This window comes from Drosophila biarmipes, chromosome 3L (assembly GCF_025231255.1).
Source record: "Drosophila biarmipes strain raj3 chromosome 3L, RU_DBia_V1.1, whole genome shotgun sequence".
In the NCBI taxonomy this organism is placed as follows: Eukaryota; Metazoa; Arthropoda; class Insecta; order Diptera; family Drosophilidae; genus Drosophila; species Drosophila biarmipes.
In genome coordinates, this window is record NC_066613.1 from 1,400,162 (window position 1) to 1,419,850 (window position 19,689).

Sequence of the window (19,689 nt, forward strand, 5' to 3'; positions counted from 1 at the left end):
GTTATTAACATAATCTGGTATTTTAAAAAGCTGATAGATTGAGTCATGCATGTACTCCAAATAATATTTCGATAACGATATAAGGAAATTGACATTGTGTGTATGTGATTTGTAAAATTCTCAAAATTTAAGTTTGTTTGAAAATATTTGTTGAAATGGCTAGTGCAGGTTAGAAAGATTTTGAATTTTTATGTGTACTTTATTAAGTTTTCTCCCTCATTGTTGGAAACTTTTCATAATGGGATAAAGTTTTACCTATTATTAGAGAATCCACATGGTTTAACATTTGACACGTAATGTGAATGTATGTATGTATATACTTCACCTTTGTGTTTGTATGAAAGAAAATGTAAATCTCTTGCATTGTGTTCGGTGGATATTAGCGTGTGCAATAATACAAGTTTTATCTAAATTTGGGGACAAAATGTTTCATTAATAATTTATGTAAATCTCTTAGAAATTGTATTATATGCGCAATTCACATGCATACGAACAATTATTAAAGTTTCAACAGTTTTTGGATGGAAGAAAATTTATATATTTATTTATTTCATAGATACATAAGTTTATTTGTTAATAACCATTCTCAACATTTATTGTAGGAAAAAAGGGTAAAAAAAATAAAGGAACCGTTATATCCTTGCAATCGTTTTTATCTAATTCCGATGCACCAGTCGGAACTACTCAAGTTTCAAAGAAAATTCGAAATTTTGATGGTGAAGACAGCGATGAAGGAAGTGGTTCCTTGCCTTTAATTTATCAGCTTCCAACAGCGCCAAGGGCAAATCGAATATTTGATGATAACTCTATTCCTCATAAGGCCCCGTTTATTGCTTATATCAATAACTTGCCATTTGATGCAAATGAAGACGACCTCTATGAGTTTTTCGGAGGAATTAATTTAGTTTCTCTGAGACTTCCACGTGAAGATGGCGAAAACGGCCGGTCAAGAGGCTTTGGCTATGTTGAGTTAGAAAGTCGAGAAGATTTAATTCAGGTACTAAGTTTACCAGATCCGTCTATTAAAGGTCGTCGCATTCGCATTGAGCTATCCAATGAGAACGATCAGCAAAACCGTCAGAAAACTAACAGACGGTTTGATGGCTTTGGTAATAGCGGAGAAAATAGAGACTCTGGAAACTGGAGGCGAGATAGTCAAAATAATGGCAGTAGTTTTGGATATTCGTCCAATTTTGATAGAGGCTTTAATAGGGAAAGGAAACCTTTGCCAGACAGAGAAGAAGCTAACACGCCTGGATCCTGGCGTACAAGTGCCAGGCAGCAACATATTGATTCGTCACCCTCCCGGGGTGATTTTGACCAAGTATCTGAAAAATATCGCGACGTTCGAGGCAGAATTGCGGAAAGATATTCGCGGGAAGATACTGCCAAGTTTGAAGAAAGGCCGAAACTAAATTTAAAACCACGAACTCTACCATTGCCAGATATAAAAAAAATTGACTTTGAAAAAATTGATGTCGACGAAACAAATTCAGCTACACAAAGTGCAACTTCATCAATAAACGTGTTCGGATCCGCAAAACCGGTGGATACAGCTGCGAGAGAATTAGCTATTGAGGAACGTTTAGCTCTAGCTAAAAAACAAGATTTGAGTCGCCAAGAGGAGATTTTAAGTGATAAGCTTGGCGAGGTCCAAATGGATAAAAACGATAACGAAAGTATAAATGCAGCCGCTAGTTGGCGGCAGAGTCAAGACAAAAAGGAGGACAAGACAATTAAGTCTCAAGGTAATTAAAAAAAAAAAAAAAAAAAAAAAAAACCAAGACGCGTAAGGAGTAAGAAAATCTATACAGACAGCTTAATTTTCGCAAGACACGTCAAAGAATCTATTTTAAGAGTGGCGTTGCTTTGCTTTTATCTCTCTCACTCTCTCCTACAATCTCGCTTACGTCACTCCGCGCTGCCAAAAAGTCAAAATTTAATTTTTGTCTCATTTGTAGAGTTTTGCATTATGTTTACAAAAAGGAATCGACCTGAATTGTCGATTGCGTTTGTGGTTTATAATTCGAGGTTCGAAATTACACTTGGGCTGGTTTTTTTGTAATATAAAGATGCTTTTTTTTTTTTAAATTTTGTTTTTTAGGTGTTTATTTTTTTTAAATCTTTTTATTAAATTTGTTTTCTTTTTGTTTATATTAACCAATAAGTAATTTTATTTCGGCGAAAAGTTAAAATTTTAAATTTTGGGGTATGTTATGTACATGCATGAATTTTTTTGAAATAAGAAATAATAGGGAAGTTAGAGCACGAGGGTTGTAAAAAACAAATAGTACTCTTTTTGTTATAAGCATTCCGGCTGAAAAAATCAAAAAAATTTTGTTTTGTGAGTCTGTGGCAATGGCCGGGGGTAAAAGATTTGAAGAAAATTGAAAAATAAAGTTTTTGTACGACTTTTTATGTAAAATTCTATAAAAAATTTGTTTTTTTGCTCTATTTTAAATGCTCTATAACTGTGTGACGGCGTTGAATATCAATGTTTTTTAATATATAACCTCCTACGCTTGGAAATAACATTTTTTAATTGGGTTTGAAATTCGAATTAGCTGCCATTATAACTTTAATCTTTTTCAACATATAATTAGTTCTGAATTTCGAATTAAATTTTATCGAAATCGGACGACTATATCGTATAGGTGTCATAGGAACGATCGGAAAATTGGAAAATAATATGAAACAAATTATAGCTTTGCAGCTTATTGACATATTATCTGATGATATTGGGAATATAATTTAGCATTCAATTTAATAAAAATCGGACTACTCTAACATATAGATGTAAAAAAATGGTCTGAAAAAAAATTTTTTTTTTAATATAACTGAAGTCCAACAATCCTTAAAAATTTCACATGGTGTTACTAAAGTTTATTATTTCTTATAACTGCAAGGGTGTACAAACTTCGGCTTGCCGAAGTTAACTTTCTTCTTGTTAAAAATATGTTAAACTGAGTATGATTTGTTAGAAAAGGGACGATGGTACAAAAAAAAAAAGGATATTCAAGTCGGAATGAACTCTGTCCGACAAGAACCATAGTTAGGCGACTAGGCCGTTAGCCCACAGGCCATTGTTACCGCATGTTGGTCAATAGCAAGATTGAGCTATTTTTGCAGCAAAGCACAGTACTTAAGCAAAGAGTCGTTCACGATCTTTATGGAATTTATTATTTTTGCATATTAGGAAAAAAAATACAAAACCACATTTTATAAATTTTATAACGTACGTCACGAAATAGCGAGATGTTAGACGCGTAGGAAGATAACAAGGAAGAATGCTATGGTCGAGCGCCTCTATCGGAAGTCAACTAGAGGGAGCAAAAGGAAAATAAAGATATATAAGCAGCAAAGCATATTGTAAAGTGCCACCTAACGGCTCTTTCGGTATATGTAATGTGGGCGGCAGACAGTTTTAAGCGTTTTAGCCGTTTGGGAGTAATCCCAAATGCCAATAATCTGTATGCCAAGTCTGACTGCTCCAGCTCTTATTTTTTGGCTAGATCGACTCGGCTAGTGATTCGGATCAAGAATATTTATCTTTTATGTTACATACTTTTTGACGAATCTAGTATACCCTTGTACGAGTAACGGATATAAAAATAAGGTTTGAAGGAAAAAGCAGAATTAAAGTCAGTGCTAAAAAATTTAATATTAATCGATTTTGAGATAATAGAATATAGTCAGAACATAATATAAAAAATATATCTACGATGATTTAAAATTAGGGGAATGTATTTTCTTGGTAATCTGCATGGAACATAAAAGTTTAGTTGGCTAACCAAATCTGGGTTGGCTAGGAAGGGAAACTTATTGGGAGTAATCCACTAGAATAAGAAAAAAAAGGTCTGCAACCCAGTTTATGCGCCTTAAAGCAAAGCAAAGAGTTCTTCTGTACCGATTCGATACGATCAACATGAATTCCGTATTGTGGACTCCAGACGGGGGATTCATAATTCAGACAAGCGAAATAAATAATATTGTAGTAATATAAGGATCATCAAATTATTTTGACCAACTTTTAATAAAACCAAGCTTACCCCTAGCTAGATCATGGACGAAATATGTTCAGCAAACTTTAGTCTTGGGCCCAAAAAACACCAAGATCGTTTAGTAGAGTAATTCTACTCAATACTGAATGAGCCCTCATTCGGGGTGTATGTTCAAATTCAGGATTGACGTGTACGTGTTGATAGTTATTTTAACATTTTTATTAAATTTGTTTAATCTCATAGCTTTGTTTGTGTCTTTTACTCTCCCTCAATTTCTCTCGCTCTATGTTATAACTGTAACCTGCTCTCTATGCACCCGCTGAATTTCTGGTAAACTTTTTCGGTGCTACTTCTGAAACTCTCTTGCTTGATTTACATTGTATTTGTTCGTGCTGAATGTTGTTAGTGTCGCACAAGCCACGCTCAGTCGATCTTGCGTTCTTATTTTTTTTTGTGTTTTGTGCCTTTGTTATTTTTGAATTTGATCCCAGTGCCAAATTTACTTTGAGGTATTTTTGATATTTTATTTCATTTCATTTTTCTTTTTGTTTTCTTAATGGCCCTTGTCCGTTCCAAGAAAAACAGTACACTTGCGTCTTCAACAAAAGACCCCTTCTATTTTTGCTGGCTCTGCGATTCGATGAAGCACGTCAAATGTGCAGGATTCACCAGCAGAGTAAAAGATTTTATTGATCATAACTCTGGTCTTGTGTGGTCATGTGGGTCCTGCAAGGAAATGGAGGTTGAGATGAGCGGCTTTATGAAGCAGACTCGAGACAGCCCATATCTAGGGTGCTTTTAGGCAACTCAATGAGGGGTTCAATACCGTCTGTGCCCAGTTTAATTATAAAAATTATTAACCGAGTCGCCTAAACGCAAAAAAGCCAGCTTAACCGCCGTTAATACCACCATGGAATCGAACCCAAATCCGAACTTGGCAGTTCCTGTCGACACAGGGGTAAGCGAAGCAACTGTGAGTATGGATAAAGCTAGCTCGAGTGAAGTCCATGTTTCCGCAATAAAAATTTCTGTACTGGCTAAGTCAAAGAACGTTCCTATAGGTACCGTTCCTATAGGTGCAGTAGGCACCGCTCCTGGATCTCAGCCTAGTGAGGTTCAGACTGCTGCTGGGGGGCGTAAGAAACTTTCAGTTGTTCCAGAAAGAAGCAATTATTTGTTTCTAGATTCACCCCAGATTGTGTGCTGATTGCCGTTACCTCTAGCCTAACATCTGAAAGAATTCTCATTCATATCCCGAATGAAATTGAACCTACTGAATCATTTGTCGCTATGCCTTTATCCGCCCATGATTTTGTGGATGGCCTTTTAGAATTATCGTTACAGCAAGTAAGCTTTATAAAAAATTCCTTAAGTAGCCTCTTGTTGACCTGAAGACCGATATCATTCAACTATGGAACTGATAATTTGACTCCCCTGCTCGATACCCTCTCGCCTTTAGTTTCTCCAACTAAATTGTGAGGTTTTCGTAAATGTGACTATAATAAACTTAACGATGTGAATTCTCATTATAATTGGACAGACTTGTACAATTGTGCAGTCATTGAAAGTGCCACTGAACTTTTCTGTACACATTATCGTGTACTAAAGTATGCTGATGATGTTAAGCTTTGTTTATCATACATATAATTATATAGCGTCGGATATTAATTGTTTTCATGGATGAGTACATTCTTTAAATTTGAACTGTCATAAATGCAACGCTATGACTTTATAGGGGTACTCCTACGTTTATCAGTTTATCAGTTAGGTGTTCTTCTGGACCCTAAACTTAATTTTGACTGCCACATAATATCCACTGTTCACAAAGCCATGAGTATTCTTGGTTTTAGAAAACGTTGGTCAAAAGAATTTGTTGACCCTTATTCCGTCCTATTTTGGAATATTGTTCGTCGGCTTGGAGTCCACAATATTAAGTGCACATCGACAGTATTGAGTCGTTACAAAAAAATGTCTCTTATTTGCCCTGCGAAGTTTGAACTGGGATCAAAACGTATGACTACCTTCCTACCAGAGCAGATTACAATTATTCTGCAGATTTTTTAAACCGCCTGAATGTTCCTGTTAGACTAACACGAAATTATAATCCTCTAATTTTTTTTTTATTTGCCAGGATGTACATCAAATTTTTGTCTGCACGAGCCCTTTCGCGTTCTACCTAATAACTATAACAACCTTTATCATTTAATTTGCATTTCAACATCTATCCCGGTATTAAAAACTAATATTTTAACTCATTTGCTTAATTCTTAGTTGTGCCTTTTATTTTCATTTGTGTTCCGTCTCTATTTGTTTTATGTTGCTCCCGAACTCTCATATTTTGCCCAAATAGATAATAGGGTCCTGCGCGTAACAAACACGTGCTTGGTGTCGTTGGGCCACTTGTTTGTACTGTTCGAAGTGCATCAACGTCCATATATAAAAAAAAATGTCAGAGCACGAATTGTAGTCAGTCTGGCAAGATTTCCTGCATGCATAATATAAAATCATGTGCGTACATTAAAACGCGAGAATGAGTTATAGCTGAAGGAAGGTCATAGGGATTTGCTGACAATTTTAGGATACCTTCTTAATTGCTTGCTAACACTTTAGACCCCTACTTGTGAAGAGGAATGACAAACGATTTCTTCAACATATTGGGGAAATTGTGAAGATTTTGAAGATAGATTTAGATTTTGCGCCTGCGCGCAATATGTAAGCAGGCAGCTAGGTCCATCAGGACCAGGCAAATAGAATCGTGGACATAAGTATTTTGACAAAATAAAAGTTTAATATGCTCATAATTTGAACATACTTCTTTTAAAACTTTGTCATATATGGAAAGGTAATTTAAATGCCGATTGAATGATACAATAGTTTTCTTAGCCAATTCAGTTCTTACTAAATAACAACTTCTCACACAAAGTCTACTTTTTAAAATTTATTCCTCGTTTTGAAAACTTTTTTACGCAAAGTTTTTTTTAATGAATCTAATAGTAAATGCCAAAAATTTTTTTTTTAATTTTATATATTTTTGGTTTATTGAAAATGTTTAGAAATACGCGATTAAGCCATATTTTTCTCATTTGCATACAAATTTTTTTTTTCGACTTGTCACCTTTGAAAAATTATGCAAAATATAAGCAAAATGATTTTTGAAAAATTATTTTGCAGTTACTAAAGTATGTAATAGGTAAAAGCAAGCGTTTCCGACGCCATCAAGTAAAAATATTCTTGATCAGGATCACTACTCTAACGCCCACAATCCGCGAAAGTCTGTAGCGCCTTTAGTTTTTATGATAACAAAACATTTTACATTTTTTTTTTACTAAACGATTTGTCTCATCAATACCTATCGCCCACAAACTTCCCAAAACCGTGGTGGTCACATTTGCCATGCTAGAAATATTATATTGGTAAAATTTATTTGTCTCACTAAAACCTTTCTATTGACCTAAAAAATATTGTCCACGCCCCCTCTAACGCCCCCAAACGGCTAAAACGCTTAAAACTGTCTGCAGCCCTCATAACATATACCGAAAGAGCCGGTACGTGGCACTTTAATATATTCCTTTGCTGCTTATATATCTCTATTTTCATTTTGCTCAAGCTGAGAAACAGTTATCTGATAGTCGAGGCACTCGATTATAGCGTTCTTTCTTTTCTTTGTTTTTGTTTTAAGAAACTCAACAATTTTAAGTTTTCAAGACGAGGAAAAAAGTTTAAAAAGTAGATTTTTACACATATTCGTAATTTTTAATAATTTCTGAATGGCTTAAGAAAAGTTTTGTATCATTCAATCTGCATTTAAATTACCTTTCGATGCCAAAGTTTTCATGAAGTGAGTTCAAATTATGAATATATTAAACTTTTGTTTTGTCATGATGTTTTGTATGAGCTTGGTACGTTGAATATCAATAAGGAAAGAGCTTTCACTTAAGGTGGATGAGAATATTCAATTTAACTTAAATAAAGTGCAGGAATAGGGTCGGCTATCGCCTTATCAGTTGTTGCTGTACTATTTCCCAAAGGTAAAGAAATAGGATAATTAGTGTTGAAAAAATTATTAAGCTTTCTCGGATTCTAAGAGATTTCTGGATGCATAGAAATATATTTAGGGTTACAATTTAAGGTAGGGCCAGAAAATAGGACGAATGAGTAATCGCAACTTTTTTCTCAATCAACAAACGATTCTAGGTATTACGCCTCATTAAGAGTTTAGAAGCCGTTTAATAGGTAAATTTCATATTTTATGCTTATGCTCTGAATTCAAATTGAAAGAGTAAAAGTATTTTTTAGTTTGTACTTTTCTTTTTTACTTTAACGTTATTTGATCATTTCTGGTAACACCCACTGGTGTTGATATCACCTTAACCAACGTATCTCGCAAAGGACAATGTCGAAAATACTTACGCTGTTTAAAGCATTATTTAAGGATAGTAAACGTAGTTAGGCCATTTTAATAAATGGTCAAAATTTGATATCGTTTTTAAAAAATACCATAACATTCTATTCTGAACATTTTTGTCTAACCAAAAGTGTAAAATTGTTTCAAGCCGAAAAAAGGTATTATTATTTATATTTATTATTTTATTATATTAGGGCGAATACCTGTGGTGGGCATTCCACCTAGTGATAAAGCGCACCAGCAAATTGTTCAACTGCAACTATTATATATAAAAACATGAAAGTCTTATTTGATATTCCGATTGTTACGATACATCAGTCGAAAGTTATCGCGAAAACTAAAAAGACCGCATAAAAAGACTTGAAAAAATCAAATTTTTTGGAAAAAGAGCAGTACAACATTTGATCTCTCGTTAATATCTGATGCTCTAGTTAAAATTTATGCGCAACATAAGATTTTGGAAGACTTCTCATAATTTCAGTTTGCCTGCTTATTAATTGGTCCCAAAATGTTATTTTAGGGTCCTGAAAATACGAGACGACATTAAACATATTGGCATAAGAAACTTTGGTTTTACAACTTTTGGGATATGGTATCTACATTTTTTTCGCTTCTTATACCCATTACTTGTAGACTATAAGTGTATACTAGATTCGTCGGAAAGTATGTAACATGCAGAAGGAAGCTTTTCAGACCCCACAAAGTATATATATTCTTGACCAGGATAATTAGCCGAGTCGATCTACTTATGTCCGTCTATCCGACCGTATAAACACTTATATCTCGGAAACTATAAAAGCTTGAAGAGACAGACTTGGAATGCAGATTCCTGTGCTTCCCGCGCAGCGCAAGCTTTGTTTGAGCAGGGTGTCGTCGCACAAAACTGTAGCGGCCACAGTTTTCATGCTAGTAAAAATTTTAGCTGAAATCAATTATCGACTATAGACTTCTTTACTTTTTTTATTTTTGTTTTATTATTGTCAATTGGACCTAGCCCTTTTTTGGCCGAATTAACCGTACATAAAATTATATGTATTTTAGATGAAAAGCACCGTGGAGAAGTAAATCATAAATTAAATAATTCCCGGGATCAAGTCGGCAGGTAAATACAAATATTTACAACTTTGAATATTACATTACACGCAGATTATTTGTGGCTCCCACAGTTTTGAAGCTAGAATAAAAATGTCACCATAACTTTATTAGTTTTCTCCAATGCCCATCGATTGATACACACGTTTGACATCCGCTAAAATCATTCTGAAGCCCATATGACCAAATATTGCAAACCCCGCTAAATCCCGCCTTGCCTATCTCCATCTCTCTTGTACATCCTTTAGCTAAGTAACGGGTAATGATGATTGTACATTTTCGCAATGGGATAGTTCCTTAAAATATTTGACACCGATCATGTACGCCTAAAATATCATTCAAAATATAAAAAGCAAGAAAGGAAATTAACTTTGCCAAGATGAAGTTTGTGTACCCTTGCAGCTATAACAAATAATCAACTTTAGTAAAACCATGTGCAATTTTTAAGGATTCTTGCTGACTTCAGTGATATTAAAAAAAAGATTTCATTTTTTTTTTGACCATTTTTTTACATCTACATGTTAAAGTAGTCTGATTTTTGTTAAATTGAATTCGAAATTCTTGAAAATATAAAAAATTATATTCCCCATATTATAAGATAATATGTTAAAAAGCTCCAAAGCTATAATTTGTTTCATATTATTTTCCCACCAATTTTCCGATCGTTCCTATGACAGCTAAATGTTATAGTCGTCCGATTTTGATAAAATTTAATTCGAAATTTAAAACCAATTAATATGTTAAAAAACACCAAAGATATAATTTTTTTTTTTTTAATTTTTTCCCCGAGAGTTTCTATGGGAGCTATAAGACTTCCTGCCGTTCAGCCGTTCAAATAGAAAACGACATATTCTTTATTCAATTGCCCTCAACATCCTTAATTGGACCGCATATCCTAGTTTAAGTCTCATGCCTTCACCTCCGATGAGGAACATGGTAGCCTTACTGGGTGCCGTTCACCCATTAGACTTTGACGGTTAATAAATATATCTTATATATAGTTTTTATGATAAAAACAAAACTTTAACTAAAATGTATTTGTCTCATATATACCTATTTATTGACCCAAAAAGAAAAATGTGCCACGCCCACTGAACCGACCACAAACTACCCAAAACTGTGGTGGCCACAGTTGTTATGCTAGAAAATTGTTTTTTGGTAAAACGTTTTTGTCTCATCAATGCTTATCTATTGACCCAACAAATTTTACCACGCCCACTTTAACGCCCACAAATGGTTTAAACGCTTAAATTTGTCTGCCGCCCACATAACATATACTGAAAGGCACTTGACCATAGCGTTATTTCTTATTTTAAATCAAATAAAAACACTGTCTTTTTTTACCTAGGTAGAAATGAGGTCAGAAAATTTAATTTTGGGATTTATATAGATACCAAGTTATCAACATGCGTTGAAGAAACTCATAACCCCTTAAAGTTTAATCGGTGTAGTTGGGGGATCTGTCCTCAGTGCAAAATTCTTCTTGAATCCGTTAGAAACAAACGGTGAAACAAATATTTGTTTTCGCAGCGATACATAGATTGGTATTTGTGAAGATATATTATACCATTTGTCAATTATAGCTCAAAAAAGAGAAGGACAGAGTAAGTGGGAGATAGTGGACGAAAGTGAATTAGCGGAGGAGATTAGGAGCGTTAGTTTTTGCACAGATACTTTAGTTTAATAAAAAACTTAACGGTTGTTAATTTAACCACAAACAATCATTATGCACTCGCAAAGCGAACGGATGTTGTTAAGAACAATAAAATAAGTTTATTAACAAATATTTATTAAACTCCAATGCTTTATTAACAAAAGAACAAAAATTCGGAGCGCATGACAAAGAAAGAACCACCTTTTACGAAATCAACGACACTTATTCACTGATACAATGTACATTGTCAAATATAATCCTTATTAATGTTTTTTGTATATTTACTTATTAGGCGTGAAATTTTAAAAGGAAAAGCCTATACAAACGGGGAGAGCAAAATTGAGGAGGATTGCCAATTTGAACGAGATTCTCGTGAAGACCGTTCACTGCCAAAAACTATTTGCCAGTATGAACCAGTAAGTACAAAATTGGGTGCATGCATACATTAATATTTCATTTAAAATGTTAGCTATAACTAGTTCTTTATTGCCATTGTGCTTTTAAAACATGATGCTTAGAAAATGGGTATTGTAAGTTTATAAAAATAATTTTGTCGTTTTGAGCTTTGGGACGTATAAAAAATAGGGTGCGCAGGAACAAGTAGAATCTGATTCTGATAATGTTCTAAAAAATAATCCGGAAGATAGGTAGGCTTTTAAATTCGTAATCAAAGTTCAAATTTTGGGCCGATATACTGTGAACCTCAAAATGTTTTTTTTACGGGGTTATACCGTATATATAAAAGTTACCAATTGTATTTGATAATATCGTACAGAAAAATTACTCAATAATATACAAAAGATTTGAATGAAATAAAAGCGCATTTTATGAAACCTTAAAATATCGCTGTACTGCTGAGCAAAAATAAATGTGTAAAGAACAATAAAGCAAGTATTTTTATATGATTGTATCCAATATGAACGTTAATTGTGACAAGCTTGTAAACTCAATGTCTTTTCTATATGTCAAACTATTTAATCAAAAGGAAAACAACCATAAATTTGTGTGTCTAAGGACACAAAAAAAAACACTGCCCAAAACGGTTATAAAAAATTTCCCATGCAACATGACTTGGGCAACAAAATTTAAAAAAAAGTAAATCGCCTTTTTTGTCAATTTTTTTTTTTTATTTGCCTGAAATTGTTAATTTATTTATTAGTTGATCGTTTTTTTAACAGCTATGTGATTCAATCGTCCGATTAAAATAAAAATTTTCTCTCTGAGAGTAGAAAACTATAATATTAGATTATGCGATGCTGTTGCTTTCTCTTGAAATTCTGGAGTAGAATGATCAGGAATGAAAGAAAAATGCCGATAGCTTTAAAACTAAGAAACCAATTTTTAGTAAATATGTCTGCACCTAACGATGCGATGTTGCTTTAACATACTGTCTTCTTCGCAGCGCTACAAACTTATGAAAGTATTTGTTTATTAACGCTTCTTTTTCCTTTGCTTAAAATTTTAAATGCGCTTTCGTTTTGCAAAACTTGCAGCTGAACAGCGCTGACGTGCTTCGGGAAAAGTGCAAGAATGTTGATAAATTCATTTTAAAAACAAGAAAGGAAGTTAACTTCGGCAAGCCGAAGTTTGTATACCCTTGCAGTTATAAGAAATAATGAACTTTAGTAACACCATGTAACATTTTTAAGGATTGTTTCTACTTTAGGATATTAAAAAAAAATTATTTCATTCTTATTTTTAGACCATTTTTTTGACATCGTTATGTTTGAGTAGTCCTATTTTTATTAAATTGAATTCGAAATTCTTAAAAATATAAAAAGTGTTATTTCCAAGCTTAGAAGGTTATGTGTAAAAAACAACAAAGATATCCTTTTTTCATATTTTCCGACTGATTTTCCGATCGTTTCTATGACAGCTATATGATATAGTCGTCCAATTTTGATAAAATTTAATTCGAAATTCAAAACCAAATAAAAAATTTTTATTTCCAAGCTTAGAGGGTTATATGTTTAAAAACACCGAAGATATAATTTTGTTTAATTTTTTCCCCGATAGTTCCTATGGGAGCTATAAGATATAGTTCTCCGATCCGGATGTTTCCGACTTATATACTACCTGCAATAGGAAGAAGACTTTTGGCAAAGTTTTAGCCCGATAGCTTTAAAACTGAGAAACTAGCTAGTAGAAACGGACAGACAGGCGGACAGATGGCCAGACGGACGTACGCATATGGCTAGATCGACTCGCCTAGTGACGCTGAAGAATGCGTTGCAAACTTCTGACTGAAATCATTATACCCTCTGCAAGGGTATAAAAAACAAAAACTGAATTGGTGAAAGAAATTTAGGTTTAAATTCACAAAAACTGTGTTATGACTTAATAAATAATTGACCCTATTGACGGTCGATCTTGCTCATCACGCATACCTACTGCTACTCCTACTCCACCAACAGTTTTGACCCCTAGCGAATCAACAACATGTAAAACTTCTGCATTTATCAGCATTAAGTACAGCTACGGCAACAAAACCAACAACAATCACAGCTACGGATATTATTTCGGAATCGACGACAACAGCAGCGCTAAATACAACGGCAACAAGAGCTACGACAAGAAATCAAAACCAAAACAAAATTCAGCAAGAGGTCCTGGCCATACAGACTGGATTAGATCATTACATCCATATCAAGCGAAAGACAATAAATTACACGGAAGATACAACAGTAAGAGACGGAAACTTTCATGTTGTTCCGGTCACAAAAGGGGATATCCATGAAACCAGGCTTCAGACCAAATCTGAAAAACATTTCCGAATTGTATCCAAATACCTAGAGGATCCTAGAAAAAACTGCTACACGTACCAACTAAGAAGCAGCAAGGGCCGCAGAGTCTTGAAGAAAAATAAAGTGCACTCCATTTATAACCTGCAATACATTTTGCACCGAAGAATCAATATTTAAAAGCTACATAAAAGGAACGGCGCAGTGCAAAAATTGTCAGCAATATGGCACACCAGGGGGCATACTGTGACCATGCAAACACTGGTTCAAAACCAGAACATAGTGTTACAGTTAATTTGAAGCTAAGAAGTCGATGGCGAACGAATAACAAGAATGTGGAACGTCAATGACGTACTGGCCAGCAGATCCCAGGAAAGGCCTAGACTTAATAGATTATGCGGTGACAAAAAGCATTCCACGCAATATAATAAGCGTCAAGGCGCCTTCTGACGCCTTATCACAGCATCCCCCATTCCTCTTCAAAGCTTAAAAACTAGAGTTTACCCCCACAGGCTGACGTCGCTCTGAACCAACTAGTTAAAATATAAAAAGTATGTAAACGAAAACATCAAATTAACTCATCAGCTCGTGGAGGCAGCCACTATCTTAACACATCAAGGCATGGACGTGCAACCAACTGACCAACCACTTTAAAACTAATATACTAATTGAACGGCTAGTGCCTGGCAAACCAAAAGATCGCCATCAACTAAACAACGTCTTAAAGATGCCACTCGCACAATAAGCCGAGCTCTAAAGCAAAAAACAGAGAATTCACAATTGCGGTACACTGAAAAATTTTCGCCAACCAAGAGAAAATATCCTCTGCAGAGGGCTCACTATAAAATCTGAGCTCTCCAAGCGAAACATAAATTCGAAAACTTTTCCAGCCGAACCCTGAAACTATTATCCTACCATTGTTTCAGCCAAAGGAGATCGTGAAGTCATTGGGGAACTGAAATCAAAAAAGGGGGCCTTGGTATAAAAATCTATTATCATAATGATACTGAAGCCCGGAAAAGACCCCACAATTCCGTCATCTTACAGACCAATAAGTTAATTATCGTGTCTGTTCAATGTTTATTCGAAAAATAGCATAATTTCATATCTAGCAACGCACAATGTTATCCCTGCTCATCAATTTGGCTTTCCTCAGAACCAAGGAACAACAAACATCAAAAATATGCACAGTCTTTTACCATCGGGAAGCCTTTGATCGACTAGGCCTCGATGGCCTCGTGTATAAAATCAAAACACACTTGCCTATTTACACTAACAAAATGTAAAAACAACGTTTACTCTCAACAGGCAAACATGCCCTTTACTAACATTGAACAGTACGCAGATTCTCCGAGTTAACGAAGTAACGTATCGGAGTCCACCGTGACAGACGACTGACGAAACAAGGAAGTACATCGAAAACTAAAAGCCAGCAGCTTCAAGTAGATCCTTAACGCTCGTTTGCCCCTGCGTCTGGACTACTTGCTCTACAACTCTCAAGCCCATCTGGACATATGGATCCCAGCTATGGGCGAGCAGCAGCGCGCTCAATCAAAAATCCTGCGAACTATTACTGGTCCACCAAAGTATACTTGCAACCAAAACATCCACAGGGATTATTTCATCAAAATACATCACAAGCAAACTAAAAGTGTCCTACAATGAAATGCTCTCTGTGCACCACAATGGTCTTACAAGAGTCTGGACTTCGGTTTCCTTCAGATCTGCCAGCACAGCAATGATTTTTGGGCTCCCTTACCACAATACGAGTCATAGGACTGTTATTTAGGTTGATTAGTATAAGATTTGATACACATCTTGTAAGTATTTAATGGGAGAAGATTCAATATATAAATAGCAAAGGGGAAATATTCCCTTCAAAAGTTAACGCAGAAGCGCCAAGCGGCAGTTTATCCGCCTTCTTGGAAACTGCATCCTGCGCTGGGCCTCATTTTTGCTCTGCAGCATTCTTAGCTTCCGTTTGTTCTTTGATTTTCCATGTGGGGACTACCTCTCCCTGGGTTTTGAAAGCATTTATCCGTCTTACCACGAGTCTGTAGACGACACCCCCCACAGCTCTTGTTCGGCAGCGTTTGATATATTAAGGAAGAGTTTGCTCTAATGGCAGCATTTAGCGTATCCTGGCGGAAGCTCTTCATCAGATCAGATGCTGATCAGATTTTCCAGGGTTTCGATAGCCTCCGATTCATCGTATTTTCCGCAGGTGCTGCTGTTGAGTATTGTTTTGGTGTGATGCCAGACAGTGGTCTGTGAGGATTTCCACTAACAGTTTCCAGTTATTCCGCGGAAGATGCAGTTTTTGTACATAGTGGCTTAGTTTATCGTTGCGCTCTTTGCATAATTCTTTATATTTGGCAAGTCTTGGTATTCCTCCACTTGCTCTTTGCTCGCGTGCCCGCCTGTGAACCAGTGATTCCTAGATTACCAGCGTCAAACATGCCAGGTATATGTTTGACTAAGGTAAGACCTGCGAAGGTGTGTTCCTATATATAAGTTAATAGATAGAATAAAGTCTTAGAGCAGTGACTCACCATGGTCAAATTCCCGAGGCAATCAATGGCTCTTGAACCAAGGCTATGTCGACGGGCCCTTCTTCAGGGCAATCAGGAGCTCCGCCAATACGAGTCTGCTTTTCTGGCACCCTCCCACAACGCTTCTAGTTGGCATACCGTTTCTTGGTCGAATCGTCGTTGCACTTCAGGATTTTGACACCGTTCAACTACCCTGCACCAGCCCAATGTGGGCTGTGGGTGCCTCTTCTATCGGTGCAAAGAGAGACTAAACGAGGCGCGCATGAACGATCTTTAAGGACGCCTCCATCATCTTCCCATTCTCGTCGTCCCTGTCAATGATTGCCACGATTATGTGTCGGTTGACGACTGACCTAGGCCTTCCTATTGGGCTTCCTTGCTACTTTCGGGCAGAGGGCCTGTCCCCTTGGGCTCGCATTTCCGCATGCTCACAGGAATGTCCTTTGTGGCAAGCATCTCCTCTACCTTTTTCACGGGTTTGCTTGCGAAGTACAGCCCTCCTTTCTCGATACTTTGCTCTGCCCAGGCTAGCTTTTCCTTTTCCACCAGAAAGAGGGCCGCTTTGTCCTGGAGCCGGCTCTTGATCTTGAGGGATGCCTTGTAGCCTTAGCCTTCATTTCCTCGCTTGTAAGCTTCGGGCCTTTTATACGCAAGGAGCTGAGACCTGGTTAAGGCAAACGGGTGTATGGCTTGTTTCGGCTTCGTGTAGCACGCTCTCCGAGCCGGAGTCTACTTCAAGAACGGCCCCGTGCGACTAAACGTTGCCTGAGACGCCAAGACAGTAGCATTACCGCTGATATGACCTGCTCCCGTCATCCCCGGGGATTGACCGTTGGCGTCACGCAGAGAGGATTGCTCCACCCCGTATCCGCCGATCGTAGCAGTCGTACTTCCCATCGACGTTTGGGAAATTAAACTAATGTTATTTATTTGTATTGATTTATTTATTTAAACGGATTACTAGTGCTGCAGATTCTAATTTATGGAACTAGTCTCTTTAATGCTTCATTAAGGTTTAGAATTTGCATTAACCGATTACAATTTTTTTTTAATGAATATCGTTTTACGCGAAAAGGAGTCGATCGGCAGTTTTTCCACATGTGCGATTTCTCGCTCTATCGCACTACCTTTCGCTCTGCTTCTCAAACTGTCTCCGAAGTCTTCGCTCTTCTCTTTTGCTTTAGTTAAGTTAAATTAGCAGTTTTAATTTCCAAGTGTCAAACTAAACACTCTCTTGTTTCCTTTTTCTTGGGATTTGCTACAGATCACCGAACATTGTACATTGAATCATTTTCTTATTTAATTACAATATTATTTTAGTAGCATTGCAAATTTTTTTGAATTGTACAAGTATTTATCTTCATACCTGATTCTGATTTTCTACCTATTCCTCATATTTTTCTCTATGTTAATGTATATATCTATAATGTATAAATATTCCTTAGTGATCCTAGCCATGTCCGTCCGTCCGCACGAACGCAGAGATCTCAGAAAGTATAAAAGCTTAAGCTTCTTGCGCAGCGTACGTTTATTTCAGCAGGGTATTTCAGTATTTATATATAAAAATGTTATTACAGTCGGTATGTTGTGTCTGCATATCTCTATCTCCCTCGAAGTCCTCTTAGCTGAGTATTCATAATACTACAGAATAAAAGTAGGTACCGTTTAACATCATAGGGTATATATATATATTTATACTCCGTTTTAAAGGTAATAGTACTTATTGGGTCATTGAAACCTTATATTGAAAAATATATTTTGTATCCTTTTATTTTATTTTATTTCATTTATGACTTTCCGACCCCATAAAGTATATATATTCTTGATCAGCATCACTAGACGAGTCGATATAGCCATGTCCGTCCAACTTACAAGGTATTAAATATGTCCTAATTATAGGTAGTAAATATGTCGGATTCAGCCGGATCAAACAATTATATTTTGTAGCTTCCATAGGAACAATCGGGGAAAAAAATTTTAAAAATTGTATCTTTGGTATTTTTTAACATACAACCTCTTAAGCTTAAAAACCACCTTTTTAATTAGTTCTAAATTTCGATTTAAATTTTATCAAAATCGGACGACTATATCCAAGAGCTAAAAATTTGGTGGGATTTTTTGGCATGTTACCTTATAATATTGGGAATAACATTTTTAAAATTTTAAGAATTTCTAATTAAATTTAATAAAAATCTAATAACTCTAACATATAGGTGTCAAAAAAAAAAAATCAGGGAAATCATTAAATAATATTTTTAATATGACTGAAGTTAGCAACAATCCTTAAATATTTAACATGATGTTACTAACGTTGATTATTTCTTATAACTGCAAGGGTATACAAACATCGGCTTGAGGAAAAAAAATTGTTTTCTGATTATTGTAATGGGAATATAGTTGTCTGATATGGCTGGTTCCGTCTCATATACTACCTTTAAAAGAAAGAAAACTTTTGGGAAAGTTCCAGCTCGTTAGCTTTAAAACTGAGAGACTAGTTTACGTAAAAAGGGGCGGACCGGAGAACCAGACGGACATAAGTAGATCGACTCGTCTAGGATGCTGATCAAGAATATATATTGTCACGATCCAGTTTCGATGGGGAAGCATTAAACAGCAACTGTGTGGCAACTCCGAAGCCAGTTGGCGAGTAATTGTGGAACGAGATCGACACGAGCAACGCCAGCTCCGCGAGAACGACACATCGCAACGTACAATTTTCATATATCTAATTATATTTTGTAATCCATTTGTTTATCATTAAAATACTATAACTAATAACACGAGTTAGTGTAATTATTCACCGTAAGTCGCGCTATCTATTCGCCTTATTCCTGACAACCAACAGCAACTCACACATTTCCATATACAACGCCTAAGTATTGGGATGCATGTGAATAATACTCAAAATATATATACGTTTTTAATATATTTTAGGTATGCCCACGTGAAAGTTTTTACAACTACTTTTAATTTCTTCATTATAGGTTGTGCAATCTCCTAATGTATACTCTGGACTTGACGATGGAGGATCGGAATAAGAAATTTGTATGGTTCTTATAAATAAAAAAAAAATAAAGAAACATATATAGCATAATTATAAAAATAACTTATAACTATCCTTAGTCATAGCAGACGGAAAACAACCGACGAACGATATAGTTAAGTATCTCGATTATGAGGTAACTATTACCCAGGTAACATATAACTCAATGAGGGACCTCTTTTATGTCTCTGCAGAGTTTCG

General features: G+C 35.6%; 1 protein-coding gene across 2 annotated transcripts; it reads left to right on the plus strand.

The window, feature by feature from the left end:
- Window positions 1-36: 36 nt before the first annotated feature.
- On the plus strand, window positions 37-19,539 carry LOC108021931 (eukaryotic translation initiation factor 4B). 2 transcript variants are annotated; one of them, XM_017090757.3, is made up of 5 exons: window positions 37-168; window positions 603-1,748; window positions 9,448-9,508; window positions 11,445-11,568; window positions 19,430-19,539. In XM_017090757.3, exons 1-5 carry the CDS (start codon window positions 156-158, stop codon window positions 19,481-19,483), a joined length of 1,398 nt encoding a protein of 465 aa, XP_016946246.1. In that variant the 5' UTR covers window positions 37-155; the 3' UTR covers window positions 19,484-19,539. The 2 variants fall into 2 exon arrangements, 1 of the variants encoding a protein (XP_016946246.1); XR_007763857.1 differs by lacking the exon at window positions 9,448-9,508 and having other exon boundaries at window positions 111-168.
- The last annotated feature ends 150 nt before the right edge of the window (window positions 19,540-19,689 follow it).

Bases quoted from the DNA above. Each gene is read 5' to 3' on its own strand.
- LOC108021931 (XM_017090757.3), top strand. The intron at 9,509-11,444 runs GTAAATACAAAT...TTTACTTATTAG, and splicing joins TCCCGGGATCAAGTCGGCAG to GCGTGAAATTTTAAAAGGAA. The intron at 11,569-19,429 runs GTAAGTACAAAA...TCTTCATTATAG, and splicing joins CTATTTGCCAGTATGAACCA to GTTGTGCAATCTCCTAATGT.